Source organism: Protopterus annectens, chromosome 6.part0, assembly GCF_019279795.1.
Source record: "Protopterus annectens isolate FY-2018-M chromosome 6.part0, PAN1.0, whole genome shotgun sequence".
Taxonomy (NCBI): domain Eukaryota; kingdom Metazoa; phylum Chordata; order Ceratodontiformes; family Protopteridae; genus Protopterus; species Protopterus annectens.
In genome coordinates, this window is record NC_056737.1 from 386,433,245 (window position 1) to 386,460,996 (window position 27,752).

The window sequence follows — 27,752 nt, forward strand, 5'->3', positions numbered from 1 at the left end:
GGTGACTGTCCCTGAGGGGCGATCTAGGCAAAGAACTAATGCACTTGTTGTTGTAGGGGGATGTGAAGAGATCGCAGCAAGGTGGATCCCATTTGTGGAAGATCATGATTGCCACTGACAGATTCAGGGATCACTTGTAAGGCATCAGAAAGACTCTGCTGAGCCTGGCTGCTAGAATGCTGTTCTCCCCTGGAAGGAGCTTTGCAATCAGAAAGTGGTTGGTAGAGATAGCTCACTGTCAGACAATCATTGCTTCTTTGCATATGGGATAGGATCTGGATCCCCCTTGTTTGTTGATGTACCAGACCACTGACATATTTGTCTGTCTGTATAGCAATAGTCCCTGGAGAAAGGAAGCTGTGAAATGCCTGCAACACTAAAAGGACCGCTTTCATCTGCAGGACACTGACATACAACTTGGTCTCCAGTGACGTCCATGTGCCTTGGATGGTCCGAACCGGGAAATACCCCACCCCAAATGGGAGGCTTCCATGGTCAATGTGGTGATTAGGGGAGGAAGAACAAATAGGCTTCAGAATTGACAGACAGTGAAGCCACTAGAGAACGGAATCCTTGCACAGTTGTGATAGATTGGATAGTTGAGAGGGTGTTGAATGAGGACCACTGGACTGCTAAGGTCCACTGCAAAGTTCTCATGTGTAGGCATGCTGTAGGTAACAGAGTTATGGTGGGGGGCCATGGAACCCAGGGTCCTGAGTACTAGTTTGACTAGAGGAACTGGGATTGCCAAGATTTGCCTGACATGTAGTCATAGGTTTGAAATCCTACCCGGAGTAAGGAAGGCCAAGGTCTTGGTAGCATCAAAACGAGCCCCTATGAAATTTATGCTCTGAAGTGCCTCAAGATGGGACTTTATATGTTGACTGTTATGCCCAAGGTAGGAGCTAGCTGTAACAGTCCCTGGTTTGGGTGAGTAGATGCCTGGTTGCAATGGTTAGGAGCAAGTTGCCTAGGTACAAGAAAACATGAAATCCTTGCAGTCTGAGCTGAGCTGAGACTACCGGCATGCATTTGGTGAACACCATGGAGGCTGTGGCAAGACCAAAGGGAAGTGCTCTGAACTGATAATGACTGGCTTCCTGCCTGAAGCATGGGTACCCTCCGGAGTACCTGTCCATCTTGATGTGGTACTATGCATCCTTCGGGTCCACTGAGCACATCCAGTCGTCCATTTTAAAAAGAGGTAGAATGGACTGGATTGTGACCATCCTGAACTTTCTGTTTTTATCGACTTGTTCAGGGATGTCATATCCAAGATGGGCCTATGGTCCCCTGTCTTTCTAGGCACTAAAAATAATCTTGAGTAAATCCCAGAACTGATCTGATCTGGCGGGACCTTCTGGATGACTGTTTTTTGTAGCAACTTTGAGATCTCCAACTCCGCTGCCTCTCTCTGACTGGGTAGAACATCCAGGACGGAAGTATTAGGTTAGGGAAGTTTTGAAAAGGAAATGAAGTATCCTCTTGATACAATTCTTTGCACCCACTGATCGTTTGTGATGGCCAGACAGGCTTCTGGGTACAAGGATAAGTGCCCCCTGACTGCCTCCACAGAAGGATAGCCGGATAACCCCTCAGGAATACTGAAAAAGCCTGTCTGAGAAACAATGCAGAGACCCTTGATTGTGTGGACCCCCCCTCTGCTGCGTGGATGGCATATACCATTGTAATCATTTTTCCCTCTGCCTCTGGGGGAATATTCTCCGTGCGACTCCTGAAAAAGACCCTGAGATTTCTTGAACCACAGCACCCCCCCCCCCAAATTTCCGGAAAAGCATCTTTAGGGGGTAGAAAAATGGATTCCGATTGCAGACAGGGTCTTTCCATCTTTCTCTCTATGGAAGAGTGTGTCTCTGACAGTGTGCCCAAACAAAGATGATCCGTCAAAAGGGACAATGATAAAAGATGCCTTGAAAGGCTCCACAAAGTCACACAGCCACATCCAGGTATGGCGCCTAATGGCCATGCTGGAACCGGCGGCTCTTGGGATACCCTCTTCTGCATGGGAGATTAAACTCATGGACACATCTGAAATTGACTGATGAATGTCCAATCTGGAAGAGAAGGATTTCCTTTCCTCATCAGACATGGACTCTTGGACCGAGCTAGAGAGTTCTTTGATTAAATCACTCTGTAGCCTAGTAAGACGGGAAAGGTAGTTTAAGGCTCAAAATGTGAAGGCAGATGAAGCGTAAACTCTCTTACTGAATCTGTCCATAGCCCTAGACTCCATGTTAGGGGGGATGGACAGAAGAGCTTTCCTGGGCCAGCTCCTTCTTGGTGGCTGCCACAACAAACATAGCATCTACTGGGGTCAGTCAGGGGGAGAACACATGATTTTGTCTGCATGCTTGGGTATAGGTTCTACCACGTCTGGATCCTTTCATGCCCTGCTTGATACCAGATTGATGAGTGCTCCGGTTTAGGGTTTTGGAAAGACCACCCACCTTTTTGGTGCACCATTTCCAAGATGTCTCCAAAGGAGATATCCTCAGCTGGAGATCTGGGGGACCCTGACCCTTCCTCAAAATTGGTGTCTTCTGTGACAGATTCCTCTGGAGAATCCAGGTGTCTCCTTTTGCACCTTCTCTTCTGAGGGATCTTCTCAGTGGGGTGTTTCGGGAAGATTGTCAGAAGAGATTCGATATTCCAAAGGTGGGAAGCAATTATAGGCTTTGCTGGACCAGCTGTTCCGAGGGGGACAGTGGTGAGGACTCAGAAAAAGCCTCCAAGAGAGTGAAAATTGGATCCAAAAGGGTGGGAGCTGGAGATGTCATGGGCATGGAGATGACCCTCTCCACCACCTCAAAAACAGAATGGGCTGGAGAAGCTGAAGGCCATCCTCCTGGAGCCGAAACGACAGGGAGAGAGGATCCCTGAACTCCCCCAGCCCTCTGCTCTGACAGGGAAGCCTGGTCCCAGCTGTCAAACACTGATGCTCTGAGGGGAACCGATGGCTCCAAAAACTTCGGAGTAAAGGTCAACCCCTTGGAGCCAATGTTGAGGCTTCGGCTCAGAGAGCCGCTCTATCCTGACACAGTCAAGACCGAGTCAGTCAGGGGAAGGTGCCAGGGTCGAAATGAGATCCACTATCGGGCTTCGACACCTTGGCTCTTGGGGCATTCATATCTGAGGGCTCTGATGCAGCAGAACGGATCAGAGAAGGAGCTAAAGGTTGAAAGGGTAACTGTCTGCCCCCGGTCCTGGTAGAGGACGGGACTGGTAAGACCCCCATCTGGATCTGTGTCTGAAGGAACTGCCTCATCAATCTGTCCACCTCTGATTCCGAAAGGCTGTAGGTAGATCTGACAGAAGATACTGTGGAAGGTGGCCTGGAAAAGATCCTCTGAGATCTCTCTTTACAAGATGAACCTGTAGTAGGAGGAGAGAGCTCTGAAGGCAAAGGAGCTCGAGGCCAAGGACAGGATTGGGCGGACTTACTTGGATCCAATGTTCTGGGATACGATGCCTTAGGAGCCTTGGCTGGAAGCTCATTGGAAGACAAGGAAGCAGGTTTTCCCAGGGAATGTTTTCTGCATTCCCTGTCTTCTCTGTGCTTTTTGGAAGAGGGGTTGAGCCCCTGAAGAAGAACAATCTGCCAACGAGCCCGAAGGAGGTAAGAGACCCTTCAAAATAAGCTTGTTCCTCCTGTCGGCCAGTGCTCTCTGATGGAAACCTTCGCATATGGCACAGGAGGCTTCAAGGTGAGCAGGGCAGAGTCAATATACGCACTCCCTGTAGGCATCAGATAAGCGAATCTTTAAACTAGCGCTTTTTACATACACACACACACACACACACACATATATATATATATATATATATATAGTAAGGAAGGCTACACTAAAAGAGGAAAACCCACTTAAAAGAAAAACTTCTCTCTCTCACTGGAGCTCGAGACAATGGACTGCAATGCTTCTCCTAAGAGTGGCAAAGAAGGTAAATGGGGGGGGGGGGATTATGGGTTGGGGAGGAGATCAAGCTTCAGAACTTAAGCTTTTGAAAGCAGCAGAGTTGGATTAGAAACCCACAGGATGAGGAAGAATGAAAATGACATCATTAGATTTACTCTGTTTTGCAATCAAAGGTTTCAGACTGACAGCAGAATTTAAGCCAGGTGCAATATCAGCATTTAGCAGTATAATCCAGTTTTGCTTGCAAATCTCAGTTAAATTCTTTATGTCACCACCCCTTTTACCTTTTATTGCAATTTGCATCACACAAAACTTAAAACTATGTTTCGAACCACATTCTTTGATATGTTTTGCCAACACATTTGTGGGGATACTCCTAATATCTGATAAATATTCTATAATTATTTTAGTTTCTGGTTACATTTTCCTATGTAGAAGCTAGTGCACAAGGTACATGTAGCCAAACAGACTATATTTTCTGTATTACAGTTCACATAATGGGTAAACCTAAAAGCCCTATTGGTCACCGGGTGCACAAAATTAATTTTGATTAAAATATGATTACAACAAGCACAACTGTAACAAGGAAATGTACCTTTCCAATGTGTTTTAACCAGTTTCTTACTCAGCTTCATCTCCTGGTAACATGGTCTTTGTTTCAAATTAGTACAGTTCTTAAAGGCAAACTGCGGCATTTCACCTATAATTTTTTTTCCATGCCTTGTTGCGTCCAAAGGATACCCAAATTATTTTTAATGATATTCAAGTCTCATTTGGGTTGAGTACTATAATGGGTTAGGTATCTGACTATACGATTATTGGCAAACACAGATTTATCAGAAATAGAAGATTGATTTGCTGGAGACATAAAATAAGGTCTTGCTTTAGAATACCATTCAGAAATTACTTCCTGTGAGATGTCATTCAAAAGTATGAGATCATATTGCCTATTCTAAAAATCGCCAATCATTTCTAACTCTTGGGATTCACAGTTTTGTAGATCAGTATTAAGACGGCTTGCCCTTAGGAGATGAATTTTAACTACTCCTTTGAAAATATGTTTAGGGTGCATGCTATGTCTATGTAAAAAAAATTGGCATGTACATCTTTTTTTTATAAATAGTTGTTTCTAATTTAGTACCTTCTTTAAAGATTTTTATATCTATAAAGTTTATTTTCTTATCGAAGTATGTCAATTTAAATTTCAGAAATTCTATTGTACAATCAAGGTATTTAACAAAATCTAGTAATGTACTAACGTCTCCCTGCCAAATTCAAAATATATCTACAAAATGCTTCTAGAATAAAATATTAAAGTTGTATGATGAATTAAAGACATGAGTATTTTCCCAGTGGTCAATCCCAATGTTAGTGTAAATATTGGCCACCAGGGTACCCACTGCAACTCCTGATATTATCTACAAACAAGAAAAAATGTATTATTCAGTACTAAATCTATTAAGAAACATATATTTTCAAATTTCCTTGCAGAAAATTTACCATCCGAACACAGGAATTTTCTAATTGCTTCTACGCTGTATGGATTAGGTATGCAGAAAGGATTCAACAGAGTAAGCTGGGATTTTATAAGTTCAGCAATGGAGGTATTTGCATTCCCTGACACAATAATAAGGTTAATTAGGATGCTATATGAAGGATCAGTGGCAAAAAATAAAGATTAATGGTTCTCTCTGATAAATTGTTTTCATACAGAAGAACCAGGAAGGGGTGTGTCCTGTTTTCCCTTTGTTATTTGTGTTGTACTTAGAGCCATTGGCAAAGAAAATAAGGGACTCAGAAATGCAAGAATATAATTGACATGGTAATCAAGAAAAGTTGGCTTTATTTGCAGATATTATTTTCTACCTGATAAATCCAGAAAAGGATGTCTACATGTTGTGGAACACAAGAGTATTTCAACTCTTTTTGCAATATAAAATTAATAAAAATAAAACAAAGGCCATACCCAGAAATTACGTACCCACACATGAATTGGTTTGGTGGCATCCACATTTATGGGGACATAATAAGATGGAACATTTAGGAATATGGATTACAAAGGCTTCTGTTATGCCAGCTAAGGATATGTAGGAAGAGATTCAAAAAAGACAATAGAAAAACTGAGAAACTGGAAGCTCCTGTTTATTGATATGGATAGTAAGATACAAGCAGTGAAAATGTTTTTATTCTCTTTAATTTTATATAAGGGTCAGGCATATTCTTATCAACCAGAGAAGTTGTGGACAATAATTAATAAAGAGTTGAAGGAATTTATCTGGGAGGGAAATAATTAGGTGGGAAAAGTTGATCCTTCCAATACAACAAGATGGTTTAGGATTACACCTGATTTGAAGTGACATTTTAGAGCTACACAGTTGAGGCTCGTGTACATAACACGAGCAAGAGGTTATAATTCAAAATGGAAAAGATGATGAAGTAGGGGGGAAGTTTAAGAAATAAAGAGAGAGTGGGATTTTGGATACAGATTTGTAAAGAGAATAACAACAACCATATAGAATATTATATTCATAAAGTAACAGACAGTCTTCTAAGACCTAAGTCAACACGGCAATGGTGAAAGGAGATTTTCCAAACAGGGATGACTACAAGTAGAGGTACGGGAAAATAGGCAAGAAAGGGCTGGAATTTACTGGAGTAACCTACAAAGGAACAAAGCTATTGGGAGCAAAAAATTTGGTAAAAGGGAAAGATAAGAGTGTGGAATGAGGCCAAGATGATGTTTGGAGTGCATCCTACAGACTGCCTCCCCTACCAGGCAGGAACTGATGTCAGAGTATAGTCAAAGAGAAAGGGATACAGAAATCTTAAGTGAAAGACCTGCTCTGGTGGAGGTTTTAGCCAAATCTAGGACAGAAGTTGCTGTTTAAAATGGATAATTAGTAAGGCATATAAAATATTCCAGGCTAACTATAAGGATCAACCAGATGAGGTTAAAAAAGATTGGGAAGAGAGACTGGAAAAGCAATTTACAGGGGAACAATGGGAGGACATAAGTATGACTCCCAAGTATGCCACAAAGTCCTGTAGATTTAGGATCTTTGCTAGGAAGTGTTTACATAGGCATTTTTATACCTCAAGCAGACCAAGTAATTTCCTCATGTAGACAGCAAATGTTGATGGTATGATGGGGAAGAAAGAAGTAACTGGGAACATGTGTTTTGGGAGTGTAGTAAATTGATACATTTTGAAAATTCCCTATACAGTACTCTGTCAAAAATATTGGGTGAGTAAATGGCTGTATGCATGTGTGCGCCTACTGTGGAAGGTTGGGCGCCGGGCTGGCAACTCGACACCGTAAAACTCCACTGCCAATCATGAGCGGACAGATGATCCGCTGTGGTGACCCCTAACTGGGAAAAGCCGAAAGAAGAAGAAGAAAAAATGGCTGTAACTAAAGATTTTTTTTTTTTGAACTGGGAACACAGGATCTGAATTGCCTATATGCAGTAAGGACTTCTTAAGTTTTAATTCTGCTGGCTGCAGAAAACACAATTATTAGAAAATGCAAATCAAAGTCTAAACCAACTGTATTTGTAGTATTAAACATTATAAAATGGATAAAGATTGGTCACCGCTAACCTATCTTGAACTTAATGAGGCTGTAACCTACTTTAACACTAACTTTCTTCAAATATTAGATCACCACTCACCTTACCGCTCTACTAGAATAAGATCCAAATCTGCCCCATGGCTAACTAAACAAACTAGGCAAAAAATGCTCCTTCGAAATAAAATATGGGCTAAATGGAGAGCTACCAAATGCCCATCTGACCACCTCCTCTTTAAACAATTGAGAAACACCACCAAAAGAGATACTCTTAGGGATAAAAAAAAGACTTCTACCTAAACCTCCAACAAACTTCACAACAAACTCCACAAAAATTTTGGTCAGGTATTAACACACTTCTTCAGCCAGGAAACACTAGTACTCCCACCCCATTAGGTTTCAACCAAAATAATTTCAACCAAATCCCTGATGCCTTTAATAACTACTTTACGGAAGCCATTCAATCCCTAGCCAACTCATTACCACCTTTAACTGTTTCTCCATCTAATTCCTCCAAGACTCTATCCCCAACCTTTCATATACACCCTGTTCCTACATCTCTTATACAAACACTACTTAAACTAAAACCTTGCACCCCATCTGCTGACCGTCTCCCATCTGAATACCTTCAAATTGCTGCTAAAGCCATAGCCTACCCCATATCCATCCTCATTAACAGAACCATCTCTGAAGGCAAAATTCCTACCATATGGAAAGTATCCCACATCATCCCTCTACATAAAGGTGGAACCTCAATTGAGCTCACTAACTACCGACCTATTGCCTTACTCTCCCTATTAGCTAAGATAATGGAAAAATGTATTCACAAACAACTACTCAACCATCTACTACAAAATAGTCTACTAGCCAACTGCCAACATGGCTTTAGACCATTCCATAGCACTACTACTGCTCTTCTCTCCTTTACTGACTCTATAAACAAAAATCTTAACAATAACTCCTTTTCCTCTGCACTATTCATAGACCTGTCAAAAGCCTTTGATATGGTTAATCATACTCTTCTTCTAGATAAACTAAAGTACCATTCTCTTGATCCACAAGCATTACAATGGTTCAAATGTTATCTTCAAAACAGACAGCAAGCTGTACTCTGGGAAAACAATCTGTCTTCATTACTTCCTGTAAATAGTGGAGTCCCTCAAGGCTCTATCTTAGGTCCCCTTCTTTTTTCCTTATTTATTAATGACCTCCACATGAACATACCCCAAGCCACCTGCATTCAATATGCAGATGACTCTACCTTAATCTGTACTGCTAATAACATATCCTCCCCTCCAGTCCCTCACCCAAACTGCTTTCCAAAATGTTGAAAAATGGTACATGCAACACCACCTTCTCCTCAATCCTAAAAAAACAAAAGTACTGCTTTTTACTCCAACTCATAAGTCACCCACTCCAATCTTCACTATAACCTCTAACAATGCTACTAACAATGCACCAGAAACTACCACCCGCCTACTAGGTGTCACAATTGATAATCATCTGAACTATGACAACCATATTAACTCCACCATAAAGTCCGTCAACAAAAAAATTGGTACTCTCTATAGAATTAAACCCTTCCTTACCCCCTCAGCCAGGAAAACTATTGCCCAAACCCACCTGATTTCTACCCTTTTCTATGCCTCTGCTATATTTACTAACCTATCTAAAAATAACATCTCCAAACTTTCTACCTGATATAATAGCATAGCTAGATTCGTCACATCCTCTCCCTTTAAAACTCACCACTGCCTTAACCTTAAACAACTAGGATGGCTAGAAATACAGAACCATATACTCTATCAACAGTTACTTATCACCCAAAAGATCCTATACCACCCCAATGACACCCCCATCCTCACTAATCTGATTTCTCCATATAAAAATCTGGCTACACTACGTTCAGCAAATAAACTCCTTGTCTCCTCAATTAAATCCAACAACAAAGCTGGTAATTCACTTTTCTCAAACACTATAAGGAAAAAGTGGAATCAGCTCCCTCCTGAACTATCTACCATAGCATCTACCTCTCAATTCAAAAAACACATTAAGAACATCTGAAAACTTGGTGGCTCTGTCCTTGTGCTAACCCTGACTGAAACTTTTATTTCCCTCCAGCTCATACCCTTCCCCTCTCCCCCATCTTTTGCCTCCAAATCTAGTTACTTCTCTTTTGCTTTCCTCTTAGTAATAGGATAAAATTTAAGGACTTTACTCTTTCTGCCCATACCCTTTTTGTTACCAATATACTTGCTTATTTATATTTAGTTTAAATTTTAGCATAATGTCTATAGTCAACATTTTTATAACTATATTTCCTTTTTTCCTTTTACCAATGTTACCACTGTACAATTAGTTTATATGGCTTTCTTATACATTTTTTTTAACATTGTAATTGCTTTTGCTTGGAGCTTTTCTCCCCAGGCCTCTACTGAAAATGGACTTATATCCAGCTAGACTAGCCCGGTTAATTAATACTATATGCTTTAGCCTGTCAGACTTTAATTTATTTATTTATTATGCTATATCTCAAAATAGTACTTGAAAAAGACTGCCGGCATGGTGTCCTGTTAAAACTTAAAGCCTTCACTCTTGATCTGTTAATAAAGATGGGGACTGGAACACCGTTTCAGGGTTGAAAGATGTAGCATCACACCGTAGGAGGATAAGTTTTATATCTGTAGAGTCTTTGTATTGTTTAATGCCACTTTAGCCTCTTTTACAAAGGCAGCTTATACTTATTATTTCGCAAGGTTAAACCCTTGGTCCAGAAAAGATAGGATTTATGTCACACAGGAGCACAATTATAGAGTGAAAGGTAACCATGTAAGGCTGCTGGTCTTAACAGATCATGGCCCTTTAAATTTAACAGAAGTTAATGGAGGGGTCACACATGAAGACTAAGCACTGGAGCTTCACAGGTTTTTGGGAAAATTAAAGGAAAGGACAAGGGCAGTGTGGAACTACAAAGTGGTTAAGGGATAGGATATGCCACAATTCTCAAGAATTAATGGTAAGAAATAAGGCCAGGTTGTGGGGGTTGAAAGAGGAAATATTTCAACTTCAAAAGAGTAGGAGCACCTGGACATAAAAATAGGGGCAACAGTGTGAGGATGGGAGGAGATGGAGTTCTTTAAGAGATTAGTAAGATAGCATTCATGAATGCAGCAATCCAAGATATCTACTTTGGCAATAACTCCAAGTCAGTGAGGACATAAGCAATGCACTTGTGGCAGCAGACAGCTGAGATGGCAGTGTGGCAGTTAAAGGTCGAAGCAAGTGGGCAAGTGATGAAGGACCCCAGGGAAATACTGGGGGTGGTCTAAGAATTTTTCACTATTCTATATTCCACAGAAACCAGGCAACTGAAGGACAAATAGAGGATTTCCTTGAATCAATACTGCTTTCTCACTTAATGATTAAGCATGCCAGCAGACAGAGTTCAAAAGGTTAGCGGAGCTAAAGCGGGCTGGTGAAAGTAAGAATGTTGGGAAATTGCCAGGAACTGGTGGGATACCAATTAAATGCTGGAAAGTGGGAGATCAAGCAATGCTGGAGAAATAGTTTGAGCTGAAGAACTTTGTATTAAAGGGTGGGGCCACTCCAGAATCATGGTATAAAGCAGTCATACCCGTAATTCAGGAGGAGACAAAGGATTCCATGTCGCCATCCTCCTACTGGCCAATTTCAGTATTTAATCATATGATAAGGTCTTTGTAGCAATTTAAGCACCTAAACTAGCAGCAATATTACCAGGCTTAGCAAATACAGATCAGTGTCTCTTTGCGGGAGAGTGGCAAACATTTGATAACATAACGAGAACAGTTTTAATGGTAAGCAATGTGAAGATCACTGGGAGGCCTTTGATATGTTAGTTTGCATGATGAGAAGGCTTTTTACAGGGTAAACTGAAGTTTTAAAGCAAATCACTAGGTGATTAGGGTTCCCTAGAGAACTCATAAGACTGATCAAAGACGTATATACAGGATCTATGGTAATAGTAAAAAATATTTGTGGTTTGTCAAAAGATGAGGTACTGAAAAGGCATATAAGGCAAGACTTGACATTGTCCCCATTACTGTCTGCCATGTACTTTGAACCCTTGAAACAGATTAGACGTTTGATGTGGCAGTATATGGATGCAGTGGGCATCAATTTAAAGTATTCTTGTTTGCTGATGATAGACTGTTGGTGTGAGGGAGAACCTGCACCAGATTTGGGGAAAGTATTCCAGATGCTATGTACTTCCGGACCTATCCAAGATACAAAATAAATGTCATTAAAAACTATGATGATGGCTATTAAATTAAAGCCAAACCCAGAGATGGAAATGGATTTTCCATATTTATGGAATATGATGAAGTTTAGATATTTTTGGGTAATGATACCAAAACTGGTTTAGGAATTAGTGAGGATGACACATGACATGGTAGAAACTAGAACATTGGCAATGTTTAGGAAATGAAAGACCTAAGTATTAGACATGGTCTATGCTACAAATGTTTATTTTGCTGCAAGTGCTGTATGCAGCACATTTTTAAGGGTCCTGCCAGTTGGGTTCCTCTTGAAGTTAAAAAAAAAAAAAAAGATTTTAAAGTGTGTGTGTGGGGGGGGGGGGTGCGAGAGCAATGTAGTTCAAATTAATTTTGCCAAAGTATACAGTAAGCAAAGAGGGTGCCTGATTATTATGCTTACACAAAGGCCTGTAAGATGAAAGCATAGTACCTATGTCAACTGGGAAATTTGAAAGGCAAAGTGGAAAAAGATGATGTTGAAAGAGTGGGAGACTTGAATGAGACTTAAGGTTTGGACCAGTGATTGTCCTGGTACCAAGATGCAAGGGAGAGCAATTCTCTATAAATATATAAAGGGGGGAGTGAGGAAGTTGTCAAGATAAAGCATACAGCAGACGGTTCAAAGAATGAATTCCCACTACAAAACTGCCAAATGACAGGGAGGCAGTGAATGCATTTTGGTGCTGGAAAGCAGCTCATACTGAGGTAAAATACTGGGACCACTTGACTGCATTTGTTATCAAGGTCTACAACAAAAGGGAAAAAGTATGAAATGGATTGGGATTAATCAAGAGGACAGACCGAAATAATTAATATTTTAGTGCAGCTGAGGAGGGATGAAGGAAAATGGAAAAGGTTGGGGATCAGATTATGCAAGGCCCTTGGGAAACTTTATGAAGATTTGGGTACTAAGATAAAAAGAGGGGCAAAATAGGCTGCTTAACCAGCATTTGATACTACTGGAGTGGCAGCTGGTGTCCAAGGCTCCCAGATATCCCAGAAAACTGATAAACTTTCACATTTTCTTGCTTGGAGAGGTCTCCACAGATGTTTATATACACCAGCAAGATTGCACTGTAAATTTACAGTTGTGTCAGATGTGCAAGAGTAAGCAAAGGCATGACTAGGTGCACAGCTTTCGGTTCCGTAAAAGAGGCAAGGTTTATGAAGGAATTGGAGGCCTTACTGTGGGGCATTACAGGCACTGAACTGCCAGTTACCACAGCTTTGATGCTAATGGGAGTTATTAGAGGTGTGTGCCTATCACGGTATGTAAGGAAGCCAATTGAACTGATCATGAAACTAGCTAAAAGTAATCCTGATAAGGCTGATAATGACACTAGCTACAATAATAACCAGGCTATGGGAGAAGAATAAAATCACAGAATTTAAGGTTTTGATATGGTTGTTAAGTCACAAACAGCATGCAGAACAGAAAAAAGTGACAAAGCAGATGATGCAGAAATTCATAACTAAATGGATGCCCAGACATAAATTAACAGAGAGGAAACACATGGAAGATTAAGCATGGAAAACTAAATTTGGGTTAAGCAGGGAAGGGTATATAACCTCCAAAGTGGGGTGAGGGTGGTCTGTGCTCTGGTGGTGTGAGACAGGAGTAAAACCATATCAAAAACAGTCTACAACACTTACAGTGAGCCATTTGAGAGAGGGGCAAAATGCTTAAAGTGGTTAGTGGTTAGCAAGGTTAGGCATGTTGCTATATGCCCCAAGCAGTTATTGAGTAACTGGTGAACAAGGTTGCTACATGTAATTTTTTTGTTCCCCTTCTGCTTCCTTTTCTCTGGCTACCCCAGTGGTGTCCATCCATCACCAGGTCAACCAGCCTCTTTTACTGTCTCTGGATAATCCCTGGGGCTGGAGCGGAACCTAAGGGCATCCTGGAGTTCGTGCTGTTGACTGCTTCCACTGCAAGATTTTTTTATTGGTATCCCACCCTGCTCTGCATTTGCCTGTTACATCCAAGGGCTAGTCACTCAGAGGAACATGCCTCCCCACAGGGAATGTTTAGACAAATGCCCAAATGGGCACAACTATCCCTCCCTGCCAGTACCTCAGACGTCTGAGCCACTACTGGAACCAGAGCCTCCTGTGACACAGCTCAAGCTCTATCCCACTATGCCAAAGTGCTGGTCATAACATTACTGCAGGTATTGATAATTAGCATTATAAATGTATAAAGTTATTTCATCATGTTCATAGATTCATAGGAGATTACTAGGCTAACTACTTAAGGGCCCTTACAAGCCTAGCCAATACAGCCCAATTTTACCCAACAGATGGCCCCTAGTGTCAAGAGGATGGCATGGATTTTTGCCTGTGCATTGTGTGTCATGCAGATTGCCCCTGTCCATAATGGACAAAGGCACTACCCAGGCGTGAATTTACAATTCCTCATCCATTGATCCAAACTGCATTTGAAGAGGGACAGGAAAGTATGCTTGATGATTTTGATGATTTGTTTTGAACTGTACGGATGGTTGTCATAATATATGTATTGTGTCCCTATATGGACTTATGTTTCTAATAAAAGTGTTGATAACAAAAAAATATTACTTCAAACTGGTGTTTAACATTTCACTCTAAGGTTATCCCACTAAATTTAGTGTCCAATCATCACTGTATACTTTATCAACTAAGCAACTGTCCTTGGAAAATACATTAACCATTTTGTTTACATAGCTGAATTGAGACAATTATTTTCCACAGTCTATAATTTCTTCAACTGGACAAATATCTTAATATTAGACTCTGCAGAACTGCAGGTTTCTTATGCTTAGATAAAAGAAAGGGATTTTGTTTTGTCCTGGTAGCCAAATATAGGTGTAGTCCACAGTCACTGTTTAACAGACTGCATCAGTCAATGCTTGGCTATACATGACGGCCTGCAGCACCAAGATCCTATAAACAGAGGTGATAATCACCAGGAAAAAAAAATTTCAAGACATGAAATTCAATGTTGCCAAATCCATGGATCTGAATGGGTGATATGCAAAGCTTGATGATCATAAAGTTAAAATCCTTTGGATAGGAGGGGGATCTTCAGAAGTAAATGAAGATCCTGCTTTACTTAAAAGAAATGTCTGACCAGCTGGTACTGGGACACAATCTTGTATTCCCACAATGATACAATAAATAGAAATAAAGAATACATGCATAACAATTACAGTATAACAGGCTGACACAATGTAGGTATGAGAGATAGGTTAAGATAACCTGAAAGCTGCCTGAGCAGAGCAGCATTGGGTACTGCTCCCCCACTGCATAATCTCTTCTACTTGACAAAGTATGATTAGCAGAACATTTTCTATCAACCTCAGTCATTTCCAGCAAGTTTACAACAAAAGGTGGGATCAGAGGACTTATAACAGTAGCCAAGCCCAAAGAATACCTGGCTGTCTTCTCAAACATGGCAGACCCCCCCCCCCCTTGACCAAAGCTGCAAGAGTCTCTTTTATCAATAGGGAGAGGGACAGAGACCTGAGAGCCTGAACTTACACCCATTCTCCACCAACTCTGTTTAATGAGAATTAGTACAGGTCTTTTATGTGGGAATTTGCAATACGACGTGCAATCAATAGGAATGGAGGAGAGGCATACTTGAATTTCCCCTGCCAATGGATAAGGAGATGCTCAAAATGAGCACCCCTTTGCCCCTTGTCCTGCTGCACAGAGTAGAAGAGGCAAAAGTACAGTTGAGTATGTAAACTTACCATAACAAATGTTTGAATGACCACTTTGCAGTAGCTTCAGCTATAATGACTGATAAATGAACCTTGATGGAACAGAAAGACCACATGACAGCAACTCACACAAATACTGTAAAACGACAGAACAAATAGCCCTGAATGGGTTTTAGTTATGTTGTTAGTACCAACTAGAAAACTTTTTCATTTGCTAATATATGATTTTCTTGTAGCAGGCTTTCTTGTCACATTAGTAACTACTGCACATCTTCAATAAACGCATGCTTAAAGGGAAATAAGACTCTATCATCAGTGCAGTCAGGTGAAGCTGACTGGGGTCAGGGTGAATCAAACAACCCCAATACTGTGTGAGTAGACTGTTTCTATGAGGAAGCTTGTGATAACTGCCCCTGGCCATTTCCAAAAGAAGAAAGAAGCACTGTTGCCTGGGCCAGAAGTTAGTCACCACAGCGATTATGGGGGACTCCTTTTGAATCTTCAGAAGTGTCTTGGATATCAGTGGAAAGGGTGAAAAAGCATAAAGCAACATTCCTGTCCAAGGAAAAGAAATGATGTCTGCCTTCCAGGCCTTTTTTCATTTAGTCCTACAGCAGAATCTTACCAACTGATCTTTCAGAGAGAAGACAGAGTTCTACTTGCGGAACTCTCACATATGGATCAAATCTTGAAAGACACCCTTGAGTTAGTTTCCATTTCTGTGGATCTGCCCTTGTTCTGTTCAGCTTTGAATGCCACAGTTTTGCTCTGATGGAATTGTAGGATGTCTCTACAGTAAAACTGTGCTATGAAGCTATATCCCAAGCTGACATGGTTAGGCTGCAAAGGGAGTATGATCTGGTTCCCCCTTGCTTCTTGATACACCACATGATGATGGTATTGTCAGTAACAACTAGAAGAGGTCCCACGAGCCATAGATGATTCAGAGAATTGACTGCCTTGATCAGGGCAAGCATCTATTTTATACTTATTTGAATCTGTTCTTCTCATCCTGCACACCTTGCAAATTTATTCCTCCTAAAATGCTCCCCAAGCAAAGTCCAATGAGTAAGTGATGACTGACTGCTTTGGAAAAGGAAGGGAGAAGGAGAGATCTGGATTAGGGATATTTGTCTTCAGCAAGTGATTTCTCTTTTGACAAACCCCAGCACCAGAATTTGAAAAGACAAAGGATATTGGTGTTGGGATCAAAGAGACTTCAGATAGGAGTCTTGCCAAGGGTATTGTGAGAATCACAGATGCCATAAGACCCCCCCATGTCCTGAGGTATTCCCTCACAGTATCTGAAGTCTGAGTGGAAAACCTTAGAAACAGATCCAGATACAGATCTATTTCTTCTTGTGGAAGAAAAGCTCTTTGAACTGAGGTGTCTAGCTGACACGCCAGGGAAACAATCCTGTGTGAATGGCTCAAAAAAGATTTTTGAATGTTCTCTTAGAATCCAAGCTTGTATAAGAGATCTGTCACTCAAGTGAGAAATACCTGACAGTTTGAAAAAGCCTCTGCAAAGACAAGCATGTCATCTAGATTTGGAAAATTGTGGATACCCTGTAGCCTGCAATGAGCTATAACTGGAGCTAAATACTTTTTGAATACTATTGGTACAATGGACAGTCCAAAGGCTAAGGCACGGAACTGATAATGTAATCAAGATACACAAAACATTAAGAAATGCCTGACTGGATGAATAGGCATGTGATGACAAACATTTTTGAAATCTAGTTTTAACAGGTTATGATGTGACATTTTGACCTTAGGCGGTATTACAAAAAGGTTTTGAAAAGAGCGAGCCAGAACTGGTCTTCAAGCATTTTCTTTCTTTGACACTAAAAACATCCTTGAATAAAACATTTCCCAACTTGAGATGGAGGAACTAGCTCTATCACTCTCTGGGGCAGCATGTGATGGAGAGGGGGAAGGTCTGCTGGATGAGGAATTCCCCATTAAAAGGAGGGATTTCCTTCCACTGCCATCTCTAACCTTGATGAATGACCTTCAGAATCCATTTGTCGGAAACTAACTGTTGCCAAAGAGAAAAGTAGAAATTCATGCTTTCTAGAAGGAAAATGGGACTGCCAGGGTGGACTCAAGCTTCCTTAAATAGTCATTCTAATTTGGTGGGATGTCCTTGGTTTTGGGGGGGGGGGGTCCTGAATTTTTTTTGGAACCCCTTGCCATTTTTTCTTCAACATCTGTTTACCTGCATTTTAAAACTATTTATTTTTTTCCAAAACTGGATGAAGGGTAACAGAATACCTTATAACTTTTGAAAAAGGAGGGCTGAAAAATCTTAGAGTTTCCCTGTATCAACTTACCCCTTTCATTCATTATACTTTGTATAACCTCTGCAGAAGAGGAACCAAACACTAAATGTCTATTCAAAGAAGAATATAAAATCTAATTTTTCACATTATCAGGGAGGTTCTGAGAACTCAGCCAAGCAAACCTCCTCATAACAGTACCAGGGGCCATAGCCCCTGGAAGAAGTTATCAACTGAGTCATACACACACACACTGTAAACAATGAAAAAAAAACTAAATTGATTAAAGTAGATTTGTTCCTCACACGAAAAAACTGGAGACAAAACATTCCTTTTACAATTAGAATAAACTTTAACATAAGAGCCAGGCAATACACAATTCTGAAAATCAAAGTTGCAGACACACACACTTTTTTTTGCATACTTGCCAATCAATAATCTTCCCATCCTTGACAGAGAGAGGCGGCTTGTAATTAACTAAATGTTTAGTAGCAGTATGATTTACTTAAACTAAAGCTGTTGGGCCAAGTTTGGGATAAGTGTATTAAAGCTTAAAAGACTGAACAACTTCATATATTCTATCTGCCTCTTTAAGGGTAGCAGGCTGTCAGAAAAATTATAGGCAGTGATACACACATCCTCCACAGCTAACAGAACTGGGGGGAATGGGGAAAGGTTCTGGAAATTCCTTCTGTAACAGCTCATAGTATTTTCTGAGGAACTGAGAAACTTCAATGTTCTCCCACTGAAAACACTAGCACATCCTGGAAACAGTTTCATAGAAAAAGACCCCCCCCCCCAAGACAGAGAATCAGAAACTGAGCTCTTTTCAGAGTCTGAATCAGAAAATTGAAGAGAAAACCCTGCACTTGTCCATTCATCTTCCTGTCCAGATTCAGAATCTTGAATCTCCTCAGGAAAAGAGGTATTCCTCTTTCTTTTACCAGAAGCCACCTTGTAAAGATCAACAGCCTGAAGTAAACCCTTATCGACAGCCAGTAAATTACTCCTGTCTAAGGAAATCTGAGGAAGAGTAGATACAGATTCAGTTTCCGTTTTTTTATTTTTATTTATTTATTTTTTTAACAGGAAAATAGGGTCAACAATGTTATTAATTGTAGCAGCAACTCCCTTTGGAATGAGCACAACATTCTGACTAAACTGGGATCCCTTTTCTATTCCCTCTCCCAGGACCAACAACAGAGGGTCTCCTTTGCCCAGAGGGGGCCCCAATAGCAGCAGAGGACATGGCTAATCTGTGGTCCAAAGTGGCTGTAGGTGCTACACCAAAGTGATCTGAGGAAAAAGATGAGTGGTCTATGGAACAAGCTATGTCTACAGCAGTTACCCAGCTGAGGATGAGGCAAAGTGCTAGCCTGCTGTGGTGGCCAGGGGTGTTTGCTTAACTTTTTCCTTTTGTGGCTAAAAGGACTGACTGCAAAACTAGTAGTTTGTTCAATGGTTAAGACAAAAATGGTGCACTGAAAACAAGCAGCAAAAACTAGTAAAAATTAAAATTCTTTAAGTCACTTTTTTCATACAAAAACACAGCAAAATCATTTCAAAACATTTTGCCAGGTCCAAAAAGTACAATAAACACAATGTCTCCACAGAAAAAAAATTATTTTCAATTACTTTAAACAACTTTTAAACTGACAGGAAAAATGCCCTCCCATTTAAAAGCACAGTTAAGCCTCATGACAGTCTGTTAAAACACACACTCCTAGCTTTAAACTGACTTTCCTAAACAGGAAACATAGCAAAATAACATATTTTACTATGAAAGTTTTTTTTCCCCAAAGGGAAGTTATCCACCCATCAAAGAAACAGGACAAGCTAATGGTCAATCCCATGGCTGTCCTTTGGCATAGGCCAACTAGGCGGCCGCCTAGGGTGCCGCTGTAGAAGGGGCGCTTTTCCAGTATTTATTTGGTGTAGGTAGACCAGGTTGGGGGCACCTGGGTGGTGTGGGAGGGGCTGTGGAGCCCTTTTGCCTAGGGCACCAGCTGACCTAAGGCCGCTGCTGGTCAATCCTTGAAAGCCTGCAGAGGAGTACTTTCTTCAACAGCAGGAAAGCTCTGAACAGCTTGGAACCCAAACCTATATGTTTAGTCAGCTCAGCTTGAGCTAACAGTTTGGACGCCTAGAATGTTTTTCCCCCAACACCAATAGGAAGAAATGAACTACTGTGCATCCCTTAAGGTGCAAGTCTCAGGGTAACCTGATCAACCCACAGGCCCTGTCCTTCCAACACAAACTTAAGTTTTCCTTGAGAAAATGATGAACTACATTAGGGATCTTACAACAATAGTGCTTCCCCAGTAGTGGCTGTTCCCTTCTGGTAAACCGTTACATGCATTTTTGAAACTGCCTTAACATGCTTTTTTTCCCCTCAATGTCCTATTTTCATACTTCTTTTAGTGATTTCTATTTTGCATCAAAATTTATGTAACAAGCCGGCACTTGAAAATACATTTGTAAGTGTTATAACCCCTCCCCAATATTTGCCATCTACAAAGTGAAATTACACCTTTTGTAGAGCTTCCCTTAATTTTGTTTTCTAGGTGCTGTTTGCTTCCTGGCCAGCTGGACATCCCACACCCTTCTACAGGTCTTGAGCCCATTTATTCCTCATCAAGAAAAGATCAACTACAGGAAGAATAATCTACAGTGTCACAAAGATGTCTTGTGCTGTACTTTGCTTTTACCCTCCACTGTGGCCTCAAAGAATGCAATTGTCAAATGCAATTGATCCACAGGCCACAGAGCTACCCAAAGGCCCTGCCACATCCAAGCTACATTATTAATAATGCAGAGCTAAGGGATGTTTTTTATCAGCAATATCCTCTCCCTGATGGCTGATGCATGTACCCTCATTATAACCATAGGGACTTGCACTCCTCCTGTGCATATGAGCTTATGACCATATGCACAGCAGAGGTTAACAAACACACAACACCAATCAGTGTTGCACACAACGTATCTGTTCTCTACTAGATGCTGGAATTGAAGCGACTTGCCTGCTTGTTCACACCACCTCACCCTTATTGGTTTTATCAGTCCAGAAGGCCTACATTCAAATCTAAGGCATTTGGGTCACTCAGGGTTTGACTCACTGTGCCACAGAGTCAACCTTTCTTAGTTTCATATTTCGGCAACTTCTAATAAAAAATAAATTCACTTTTAAAATGATCATGACAATATATTTCCTTTTTTTACAGATTAACAAATCAAGATCACTCCCTTATGTAATTAATGTCCAAATTTCCCATCCTACGCTGCTATCATATCCGTAATCTGCTTTACGTAGGTTCACAGGTGTGTACTAGGGTAATGGCCCTGGAGCCTTTACAAGCCTAGCCAAAGGATTACCCTGGCATAGTGCCACCCGACCATACTTCCCAGTCCCTCTGTCGAGTAGAGCCACTGGAGTTATCCCCGGGGTGAATTTTCTGTTTCCCATCCACTCATCAAGATTTCTCTTGAAGAGAGCCACCGAGGTGCTATGCTTCATATGTCTGGGAAGTCTGTTTCATAGCATGGGCAGTCTCTGGGTTATGAACTTGTCCCTCCAGCATGTTCAGTTAATTGTGGTAATGAGGTTGAGGTCTCTGGAACGTGTGGTGCAGAAGGATTGGGATTTCTTTAGATGTAGCATTTCTAACACAGCTGTGTCAGACATGGCTTTGTAAGACAAGCAGAGATCGCCTCTAAGTAGGCGATATGATACAGAGAATAGTTAGGAGTTTTTTGAGTCTGCCCATATAGGACAAGTGTTTAAGGCCTAGGATCCTCTTTGTGAGGTACTTTTGTGGACTCTCCAGTTGTTGCAGGTGTCTAGTGAGGTACATGCCAAATGGGGCATTGTACTCGATTGGCCTAATTCGGGAAGATTAGAGGGAGACAATGACCTCTTTCTTCATGGATGCAACACCCTTAGTAATGAGATGTGCCACACAGAAGGACTTTCTGACCACAGTGGCAATATGGTGATCAAAACAGAGGCTGCTGGCAACCTGTGTTCCCAGATCTCTTATGACGCCTTCTGTATTCAGTGGACTACCATCAATGTGGTAATTCATGGGAACTGGGTTTATCCCAAAGGGGATGACGACACATTTTTTGGCATTGAGATGAAGGCCATGGTTCTGACACCAGTCACTGGTCTCAGTGAGACCATTCTGTAGGATGTCAACATCACTTACGGAGTTAATAATAACTCCCAACTTGCAATTGTCTGTGAACTTTGTCAGCCAGAGTCCCTTCATGTTGGCCTGGACGTCAGAGAAGTAGATACCAAATAGGAGAGGACCTAGGACCGAACCCTGTGGGACTCCACTTGTGACTTACTCAGCAGTTTGACTTGGTGTCTGCTACTTTCACACTGGGGGTTCTATCTGTGAGCAAATTTGCAACCAACCTAGTGATATAGGGGTTGATGCCAAGCTTAGTGAGTTTTTCTATGATTCCTGAGTGGGGAATGATATCAAAAGCCTTGGCCATTTCAAGGTAGGCTGTATAAACCACTTTGCCTTCATCCACAGCTCTGGTGACTGACTCAAAGAAGTCGGCCAAGTTGAGCAGGCATGATCTACCCTTCACAAAACCAAACTGTGTGGGATCCAGAGTGCGGAGATTCCCAATATCCTTATTTGGTCCATGATAATGCATTCCATAGCTTTGCATATCAGACTCGTCAGGCTAATGGGGCGATAGTTCCCAGTGTCTGTAGTCGCTCCTCCTTTGTGGAGGGGGATGACTGTAGCAGTGCGCCATTCGGTAGGGGCAAAACCTGAGGTGAGGCTGTGATTGAACAGGGCACACAGGTGAGGTGCCAGTTCACTCTGTAGTTCATGTCGAACACAACCAGGGATATTGTCAGGTCCCATAGAAGCTGTATTCTTGGCCTTGGACAGTGCTGTTTTAACCTGTGCAGCTGTAATACTGGGTGATGGCAATCTACTGGTATTGTGATTGGTCCTTTGCAGGGGGGAGTAAAGTTGGCACTGAATCTGTCAAGTGAGTATACTGGCAACATCTGTTGGCTTGGTATAGGAGGTACGATTGTGCAGTAGCTCAGAGAAAATCTAGGTATTGCCGTGGGGATTCTTTACGTAACTATAGAAGGTCTTGTGGTTGCCTTTACTATCTGCTGCAATTCTGTCTTCATAGCTAGTCTTAGGGGATTTGATGAGGGATCTCAACTTTTTGTTGAGGCTGATAAGGGAGTTTTTCCAGTCTTGGGACTTCACATTATTCTGCATCAGTTTCCTCCTTCTGTTGTAGAGTTTGTTTATGGCAGGGGACCACCAGACTGGCTTTCTTTTTTGGAGGAGAGCATCTTGGTTCTATTGGGTATGGCGAGATCCATGCATTTGTGTACGTGTTCGTACAGTGCATCGGTGTATGATTCTGGGGTCACGCAACTATTCTCCATTTGCATGGGTGCCGTGAAGTTAGCCACCTCTGTTTTTATGAGCCTAAAGTTAGCTTTGGAGAAGTTTTTCCTTGTGGTTACCTTTGCAGGGGAGGGGGGATGTGGATTTCCAAGGTGATTATTTTGTGGTCGGATCTAAAGGTGACTGTTTAGATTAGGACACACTGGAATGTGCAGCAGCAAGTGTTGCCCCCCCCCCAATAAGATGCACCTGCAGGGATGCAGGAAGACTGTCCCACACAAACAGCACTTTATACAACTGCAAAAATTAAAACCATGCACTAACATAGAAAACAACAAAGTCCATAGATACTGCAAGATGTAGGCTCAGTATGTAGGTGACTGTTTTGTCCTTTTTCATTTAACAGGTATAAAATTATACAAATGCTGGACTCCCCTGCTACTGGCTATCTATTCTGAGGATAACATACACATGTATATTGTATGCTGAGAACGTCAGGGAGTGGCACTAGCCATTATCACAAAAACATTATAAAATATTTTTTCAGTTTTACATGGGTTTTAAAATAAGGAAAGAGACGTTTCAGCACTACATTTGGAAAAGAGCTGGTTGCCAAGGGCAGTCAAGGTCTGAGATAGTGTATCCCTTGCATTTTTTATTGGTAAATTAGATGGAAAAACAGCTAGGTTGCCCTAATCCAAGATATAACCTATTACTACACCTGCATTCACTGCTGAAACAGTTACTTAGACTGTTACATACAGAACAGGCAGAAAGGATGCCTCACTGTTGTGGCATTAGGCATTTGTCTTTGTGTTTGACTGTTAGTTGCACATAATTTGTACATTAGGAGTGCTTTTGTGAATTTTGTATTTGTTGAATTCTGCTTGGTAAGATAGCAAATCAGTAGTACTTAGGCATATTTTATTTTACAGTTACTCTCAACCACTTGTCAACTACAGTGGTATAATGCAGGAAAACACTATAAAGTTTAACTTGCCGTGCATTGTTAGAAAAAAAAAATCAACTCACCAATTATACAGTGTTTTTAGTCTGTGAAGTGTGCGATATTTGTTAATGCATGAAGCTGCAGATGACATTTGTAATACAGTGCTACTGTGTTTTTTGCAACGGGCAAGTTACCCTAGTATCAAGCCACTACTATTTAATTACAGTAACTCCACAGCTGTATAATAATGGGGAAAGAGCAACATCTTACAAGCATTGCAAAAAAGTACTAAGTAAAAGTATTAAGGGGGGTACATATATTTGTTAGTAAAAGCAATAGGTTGTAATACGTTCTGAGGAAGTCTTAGGATGAAAGCATTAAATAAAAGGTGTACGCTAAGTACGTGTTTCATTATTTTATTTTTCAAGACCTCTGTGCCATTTGGACCAGTACTTTTTTACAGTTTTTGGTGGTCTGAGTACTGGTAGTAGTGTACCCTACAAGCATGCAAAAGGTCCTCATAAAACTATGTTCTTGCAGTACAGCTGACATATGGACAAACATTCCAGGAGCTTTGCAGCATATTCATGACAGCAGAGTGTGCATTCTACCAATTATTTAAAAAAAACATTCAAATTGAAAGAAACCAGAAAACAAAGTACATGCAAAAAGTAAGCAGTTGCCCCAGTTACAAAAAATGCTCTGAATCTTGATCTGCCTCACTTTATGAGCATTCTTTGGGTATGGAGGGTAATATAATGCCATGTTACAGTCCCAACATATCCATATCTAGTGAAGCAAAATTTAAATAAACTGCTTTAAGAATGACATACCTAGCTACTCTTTGAGAAAAAATATATTTGCCATTCTGCACCATTCTATATCCAAAAATTAACATACATGTTTATACACTATCATTTGATCTATGATTCCTCTCTCCCAATCAACAAGTAGCATCTTTCCTTCTAAATTCCTGCAACTGACTACAAATCTGTGTCCATGATGACACTCAAACAGGCATCATGTGTCAGCTACAATAACAGTGTTCATCCTACACTTAGTTAACTAGTGAGACCCTTCCTACACATCAAGAAGCAATGGAATGTTGACACGCTCATTGTTATGTAATATACAGTATATACTTAAAGAGGAAACCCACTCAAATGCAAGTCAAGTGGACTGCCTACCCACAAAGGGACATTAGAATCTCTGAACACCAAGGAAGGTCCACTTGAGTAGGTGAATTGCCATAGTAAAACTTCATTTCTTATATATCTACAAGAAGGACCATCTCTGTTGAGTCTTACGGCTGGAGTGAACCAAACCAATAAAACACTAACAGGGAAAGAAGGAACTAGAGAACTACACCAAGATCAACAATGATGGGGATGAGGACCTGATTTCAGCCTGGATGACCCATGTTCAATCAGCAGTACAGGTGTCTGAAGAATGAGGTTGGGGAGGACAAGCTTAAGTGGATGACACCAGCTTGCTCATCCTCGGGGGGGGGGGGGTCTGCTAGGCTTGCGGGACTGGTGATATCTAGCAGTGACTAGGTGTTTATTCCAGGTGGAGTAGCCACATGGGGCTCATGCCTCATTGGGCATGGACTCCTCTGCTGTGCAAGAAAAGAGGAAGTGTGCATGGAAACCTGCAGGCTTCGTCTCTTGACCAGACAGCTATGGTGAGACTGCAGCAGTTTAGGGAAGAGAAGGCTGCTCTGGGGGACCATCAAGTTGACCAGCTTCCCTACCTCCACACTCCCACCAATGGGGTAATAGAGGAGCCAATATGACTTCCTGGACATGAATAAATGGACCAGAGGTTACTTGCCTAGCCCAGGGAAGCCCAGCTGTTATCAACACAGAGTGAATAGGATGAGAGCATGCAAGTAATGGAGCCAGTGAACAGGATCCCTTTGGTGGGGGGGGGGGGGGCGCAATGAAGGCTGAAATCTGTGGAAGCCAAATTACAGACAGGGCTGCAGTACTTCAGAAGGCATCCTGGCAATCACAATGTGCTTCAACAACTCTGTCTGTCAAGGGCAGCTCAAGCAAGCACTTGAGGCATCTACTCCTAAACTGAAGTAAAGTCAATGGCAGCAAGGATTAGTAGGTGAAGCCACCAAAAGGCTCCAAGAACATGACCATTTACATGACAAGCTTACCACTGAAAATCATATGTCTGCACCTCACACATGCACACTTACTTAGCTAAACCATAACTTCAGTAAAACTGCAATGCAGCAACAAATGTATCTCTACTTAATAAACCTACACATTACTGCACAATGCAACTGGTGTCGTTTATGCTAACAATACATACTGTGGTACCATCTTCAAAGTGATACCTCAATAAAATGCAACAACAAACAGATTAATAACAACTCTTCTTACCTGCTTCAGTTGGTAAATACTGTGAAGGAGCTGGACAGAACACCTGAGCAGCAAAATCTTCAAATGTTGTAGGTTCTAGATGATGCTGAATAATTGTTTCTAGGTAACGTGCCCTTTCTTCATAGCTAACAACAAGAATTAAGGATAAACCTAGAAGAAACTATGACTTTATTTATTACTGCTTTTTAAAAACATACTGTGTTTACAGCACAATAATGTATTTTTTTAGTCACAAACACAAATTATTACAGGATAAATTACATTATAGTCATTAGTTTTGTCCTGTGTAAACTTTCATTTGACTCTAAGGAGTAATATAAACCTACTGTAAGTGGCTTTCTCAGACAAAATAGTCAGCATTACTTTATAATACAACCACCAACAAAATGACCTGGCTTGCAACGTGTACAAGTTACATAACCTGACACGTTCCACCTGAGAGAGAACGGCTGTATGATTCAACCCTCATTCCATGCAGGACACCGAGAAGGTTCTAAGTTCAGCAGGTAGTAGTTAAGAAACAGACGTTCTGCATGAGTCACCAGGCTAGCTGCCTTTGCAGGTTACTTTAAGCCTTGTCAATTTCTCTTTTTGTACTCAAAATAACCTATCCTATTTGATTAACCCATCCCAAATAGGATGATAATTATAATACTACCCCTAATGAGAATAAAAGGGAGCATACCTCAGATATAATTTAAGGGGACCCATGCATGAGATAAAGCATTTAGGAGCTACCTCTGTTCATTATTTTAATGGAGGCAGTCAGGTAAATTTTCTGTTTCCCATCTATAGATTAAGTTGTGCTTGAATATGGACAGGTATGAACTTTGTTTTATGTGAATGGGGAGTCTGCTCCAAAGCCTCTGCAAGACATACCTGTCCTTCCAAACTCTACTGTTGATGTTGAAGAAAAGGTCTAGATTGTTGGGACAAATATTTCTGATGCCATCTGACTAGCAGATGTGTATTAAATCCATCAGTAATGGATCGGAAGATATCTTGTATGCCAGACGCAGGTCATCTCTTATCAGTCTGTAGGATACATAGTATAGTGACAGGGCTTTGAGTCAATCTATGTAGGACATGTTGTTTAGGATTTCTATCCTTCTAGTAAGGTATCTCTGTGGGTGTGTTCCAGATGTTCAGAGATATCAAGCACAAAGCCTAATGCAGACCCTTCAATAAGCTTGCCACCATAAAAAACTGTGTTAAAAACCC

The 27,752-nt window shown here is 41.1% G+C and overlaps 1 protein-coding gene across 7 annotated transcripts in view; it reads right to left on the reverse strand.

Annotated features, from left to right (window-relative positions):
• RALGAPA1 (Ral GTPase activating protein catalytic subunit alpha 1) overlaps nucleotides 1-27,752 on the reverse strand; it is a 5,382,632-nt gene that overhangs the window by 111,992 nt on the left and 5,242,888 nt on the right. For all 7 annotated transcript variants that reach the window (XM_044074134.1, XM_044074135.1, XM_044074129.1 and 4 more), the window contains one exon: nucleotides 26,532-26,656. In XM_044074134.1, coding sequence (XP_043930069.1) covers nucleotides 26,532-26,656 — 125 coding nt within the window. The remainder of the gene's footprint in view (nucleotides 1-26,531; nucleotides 26,657-27,752) is intronic.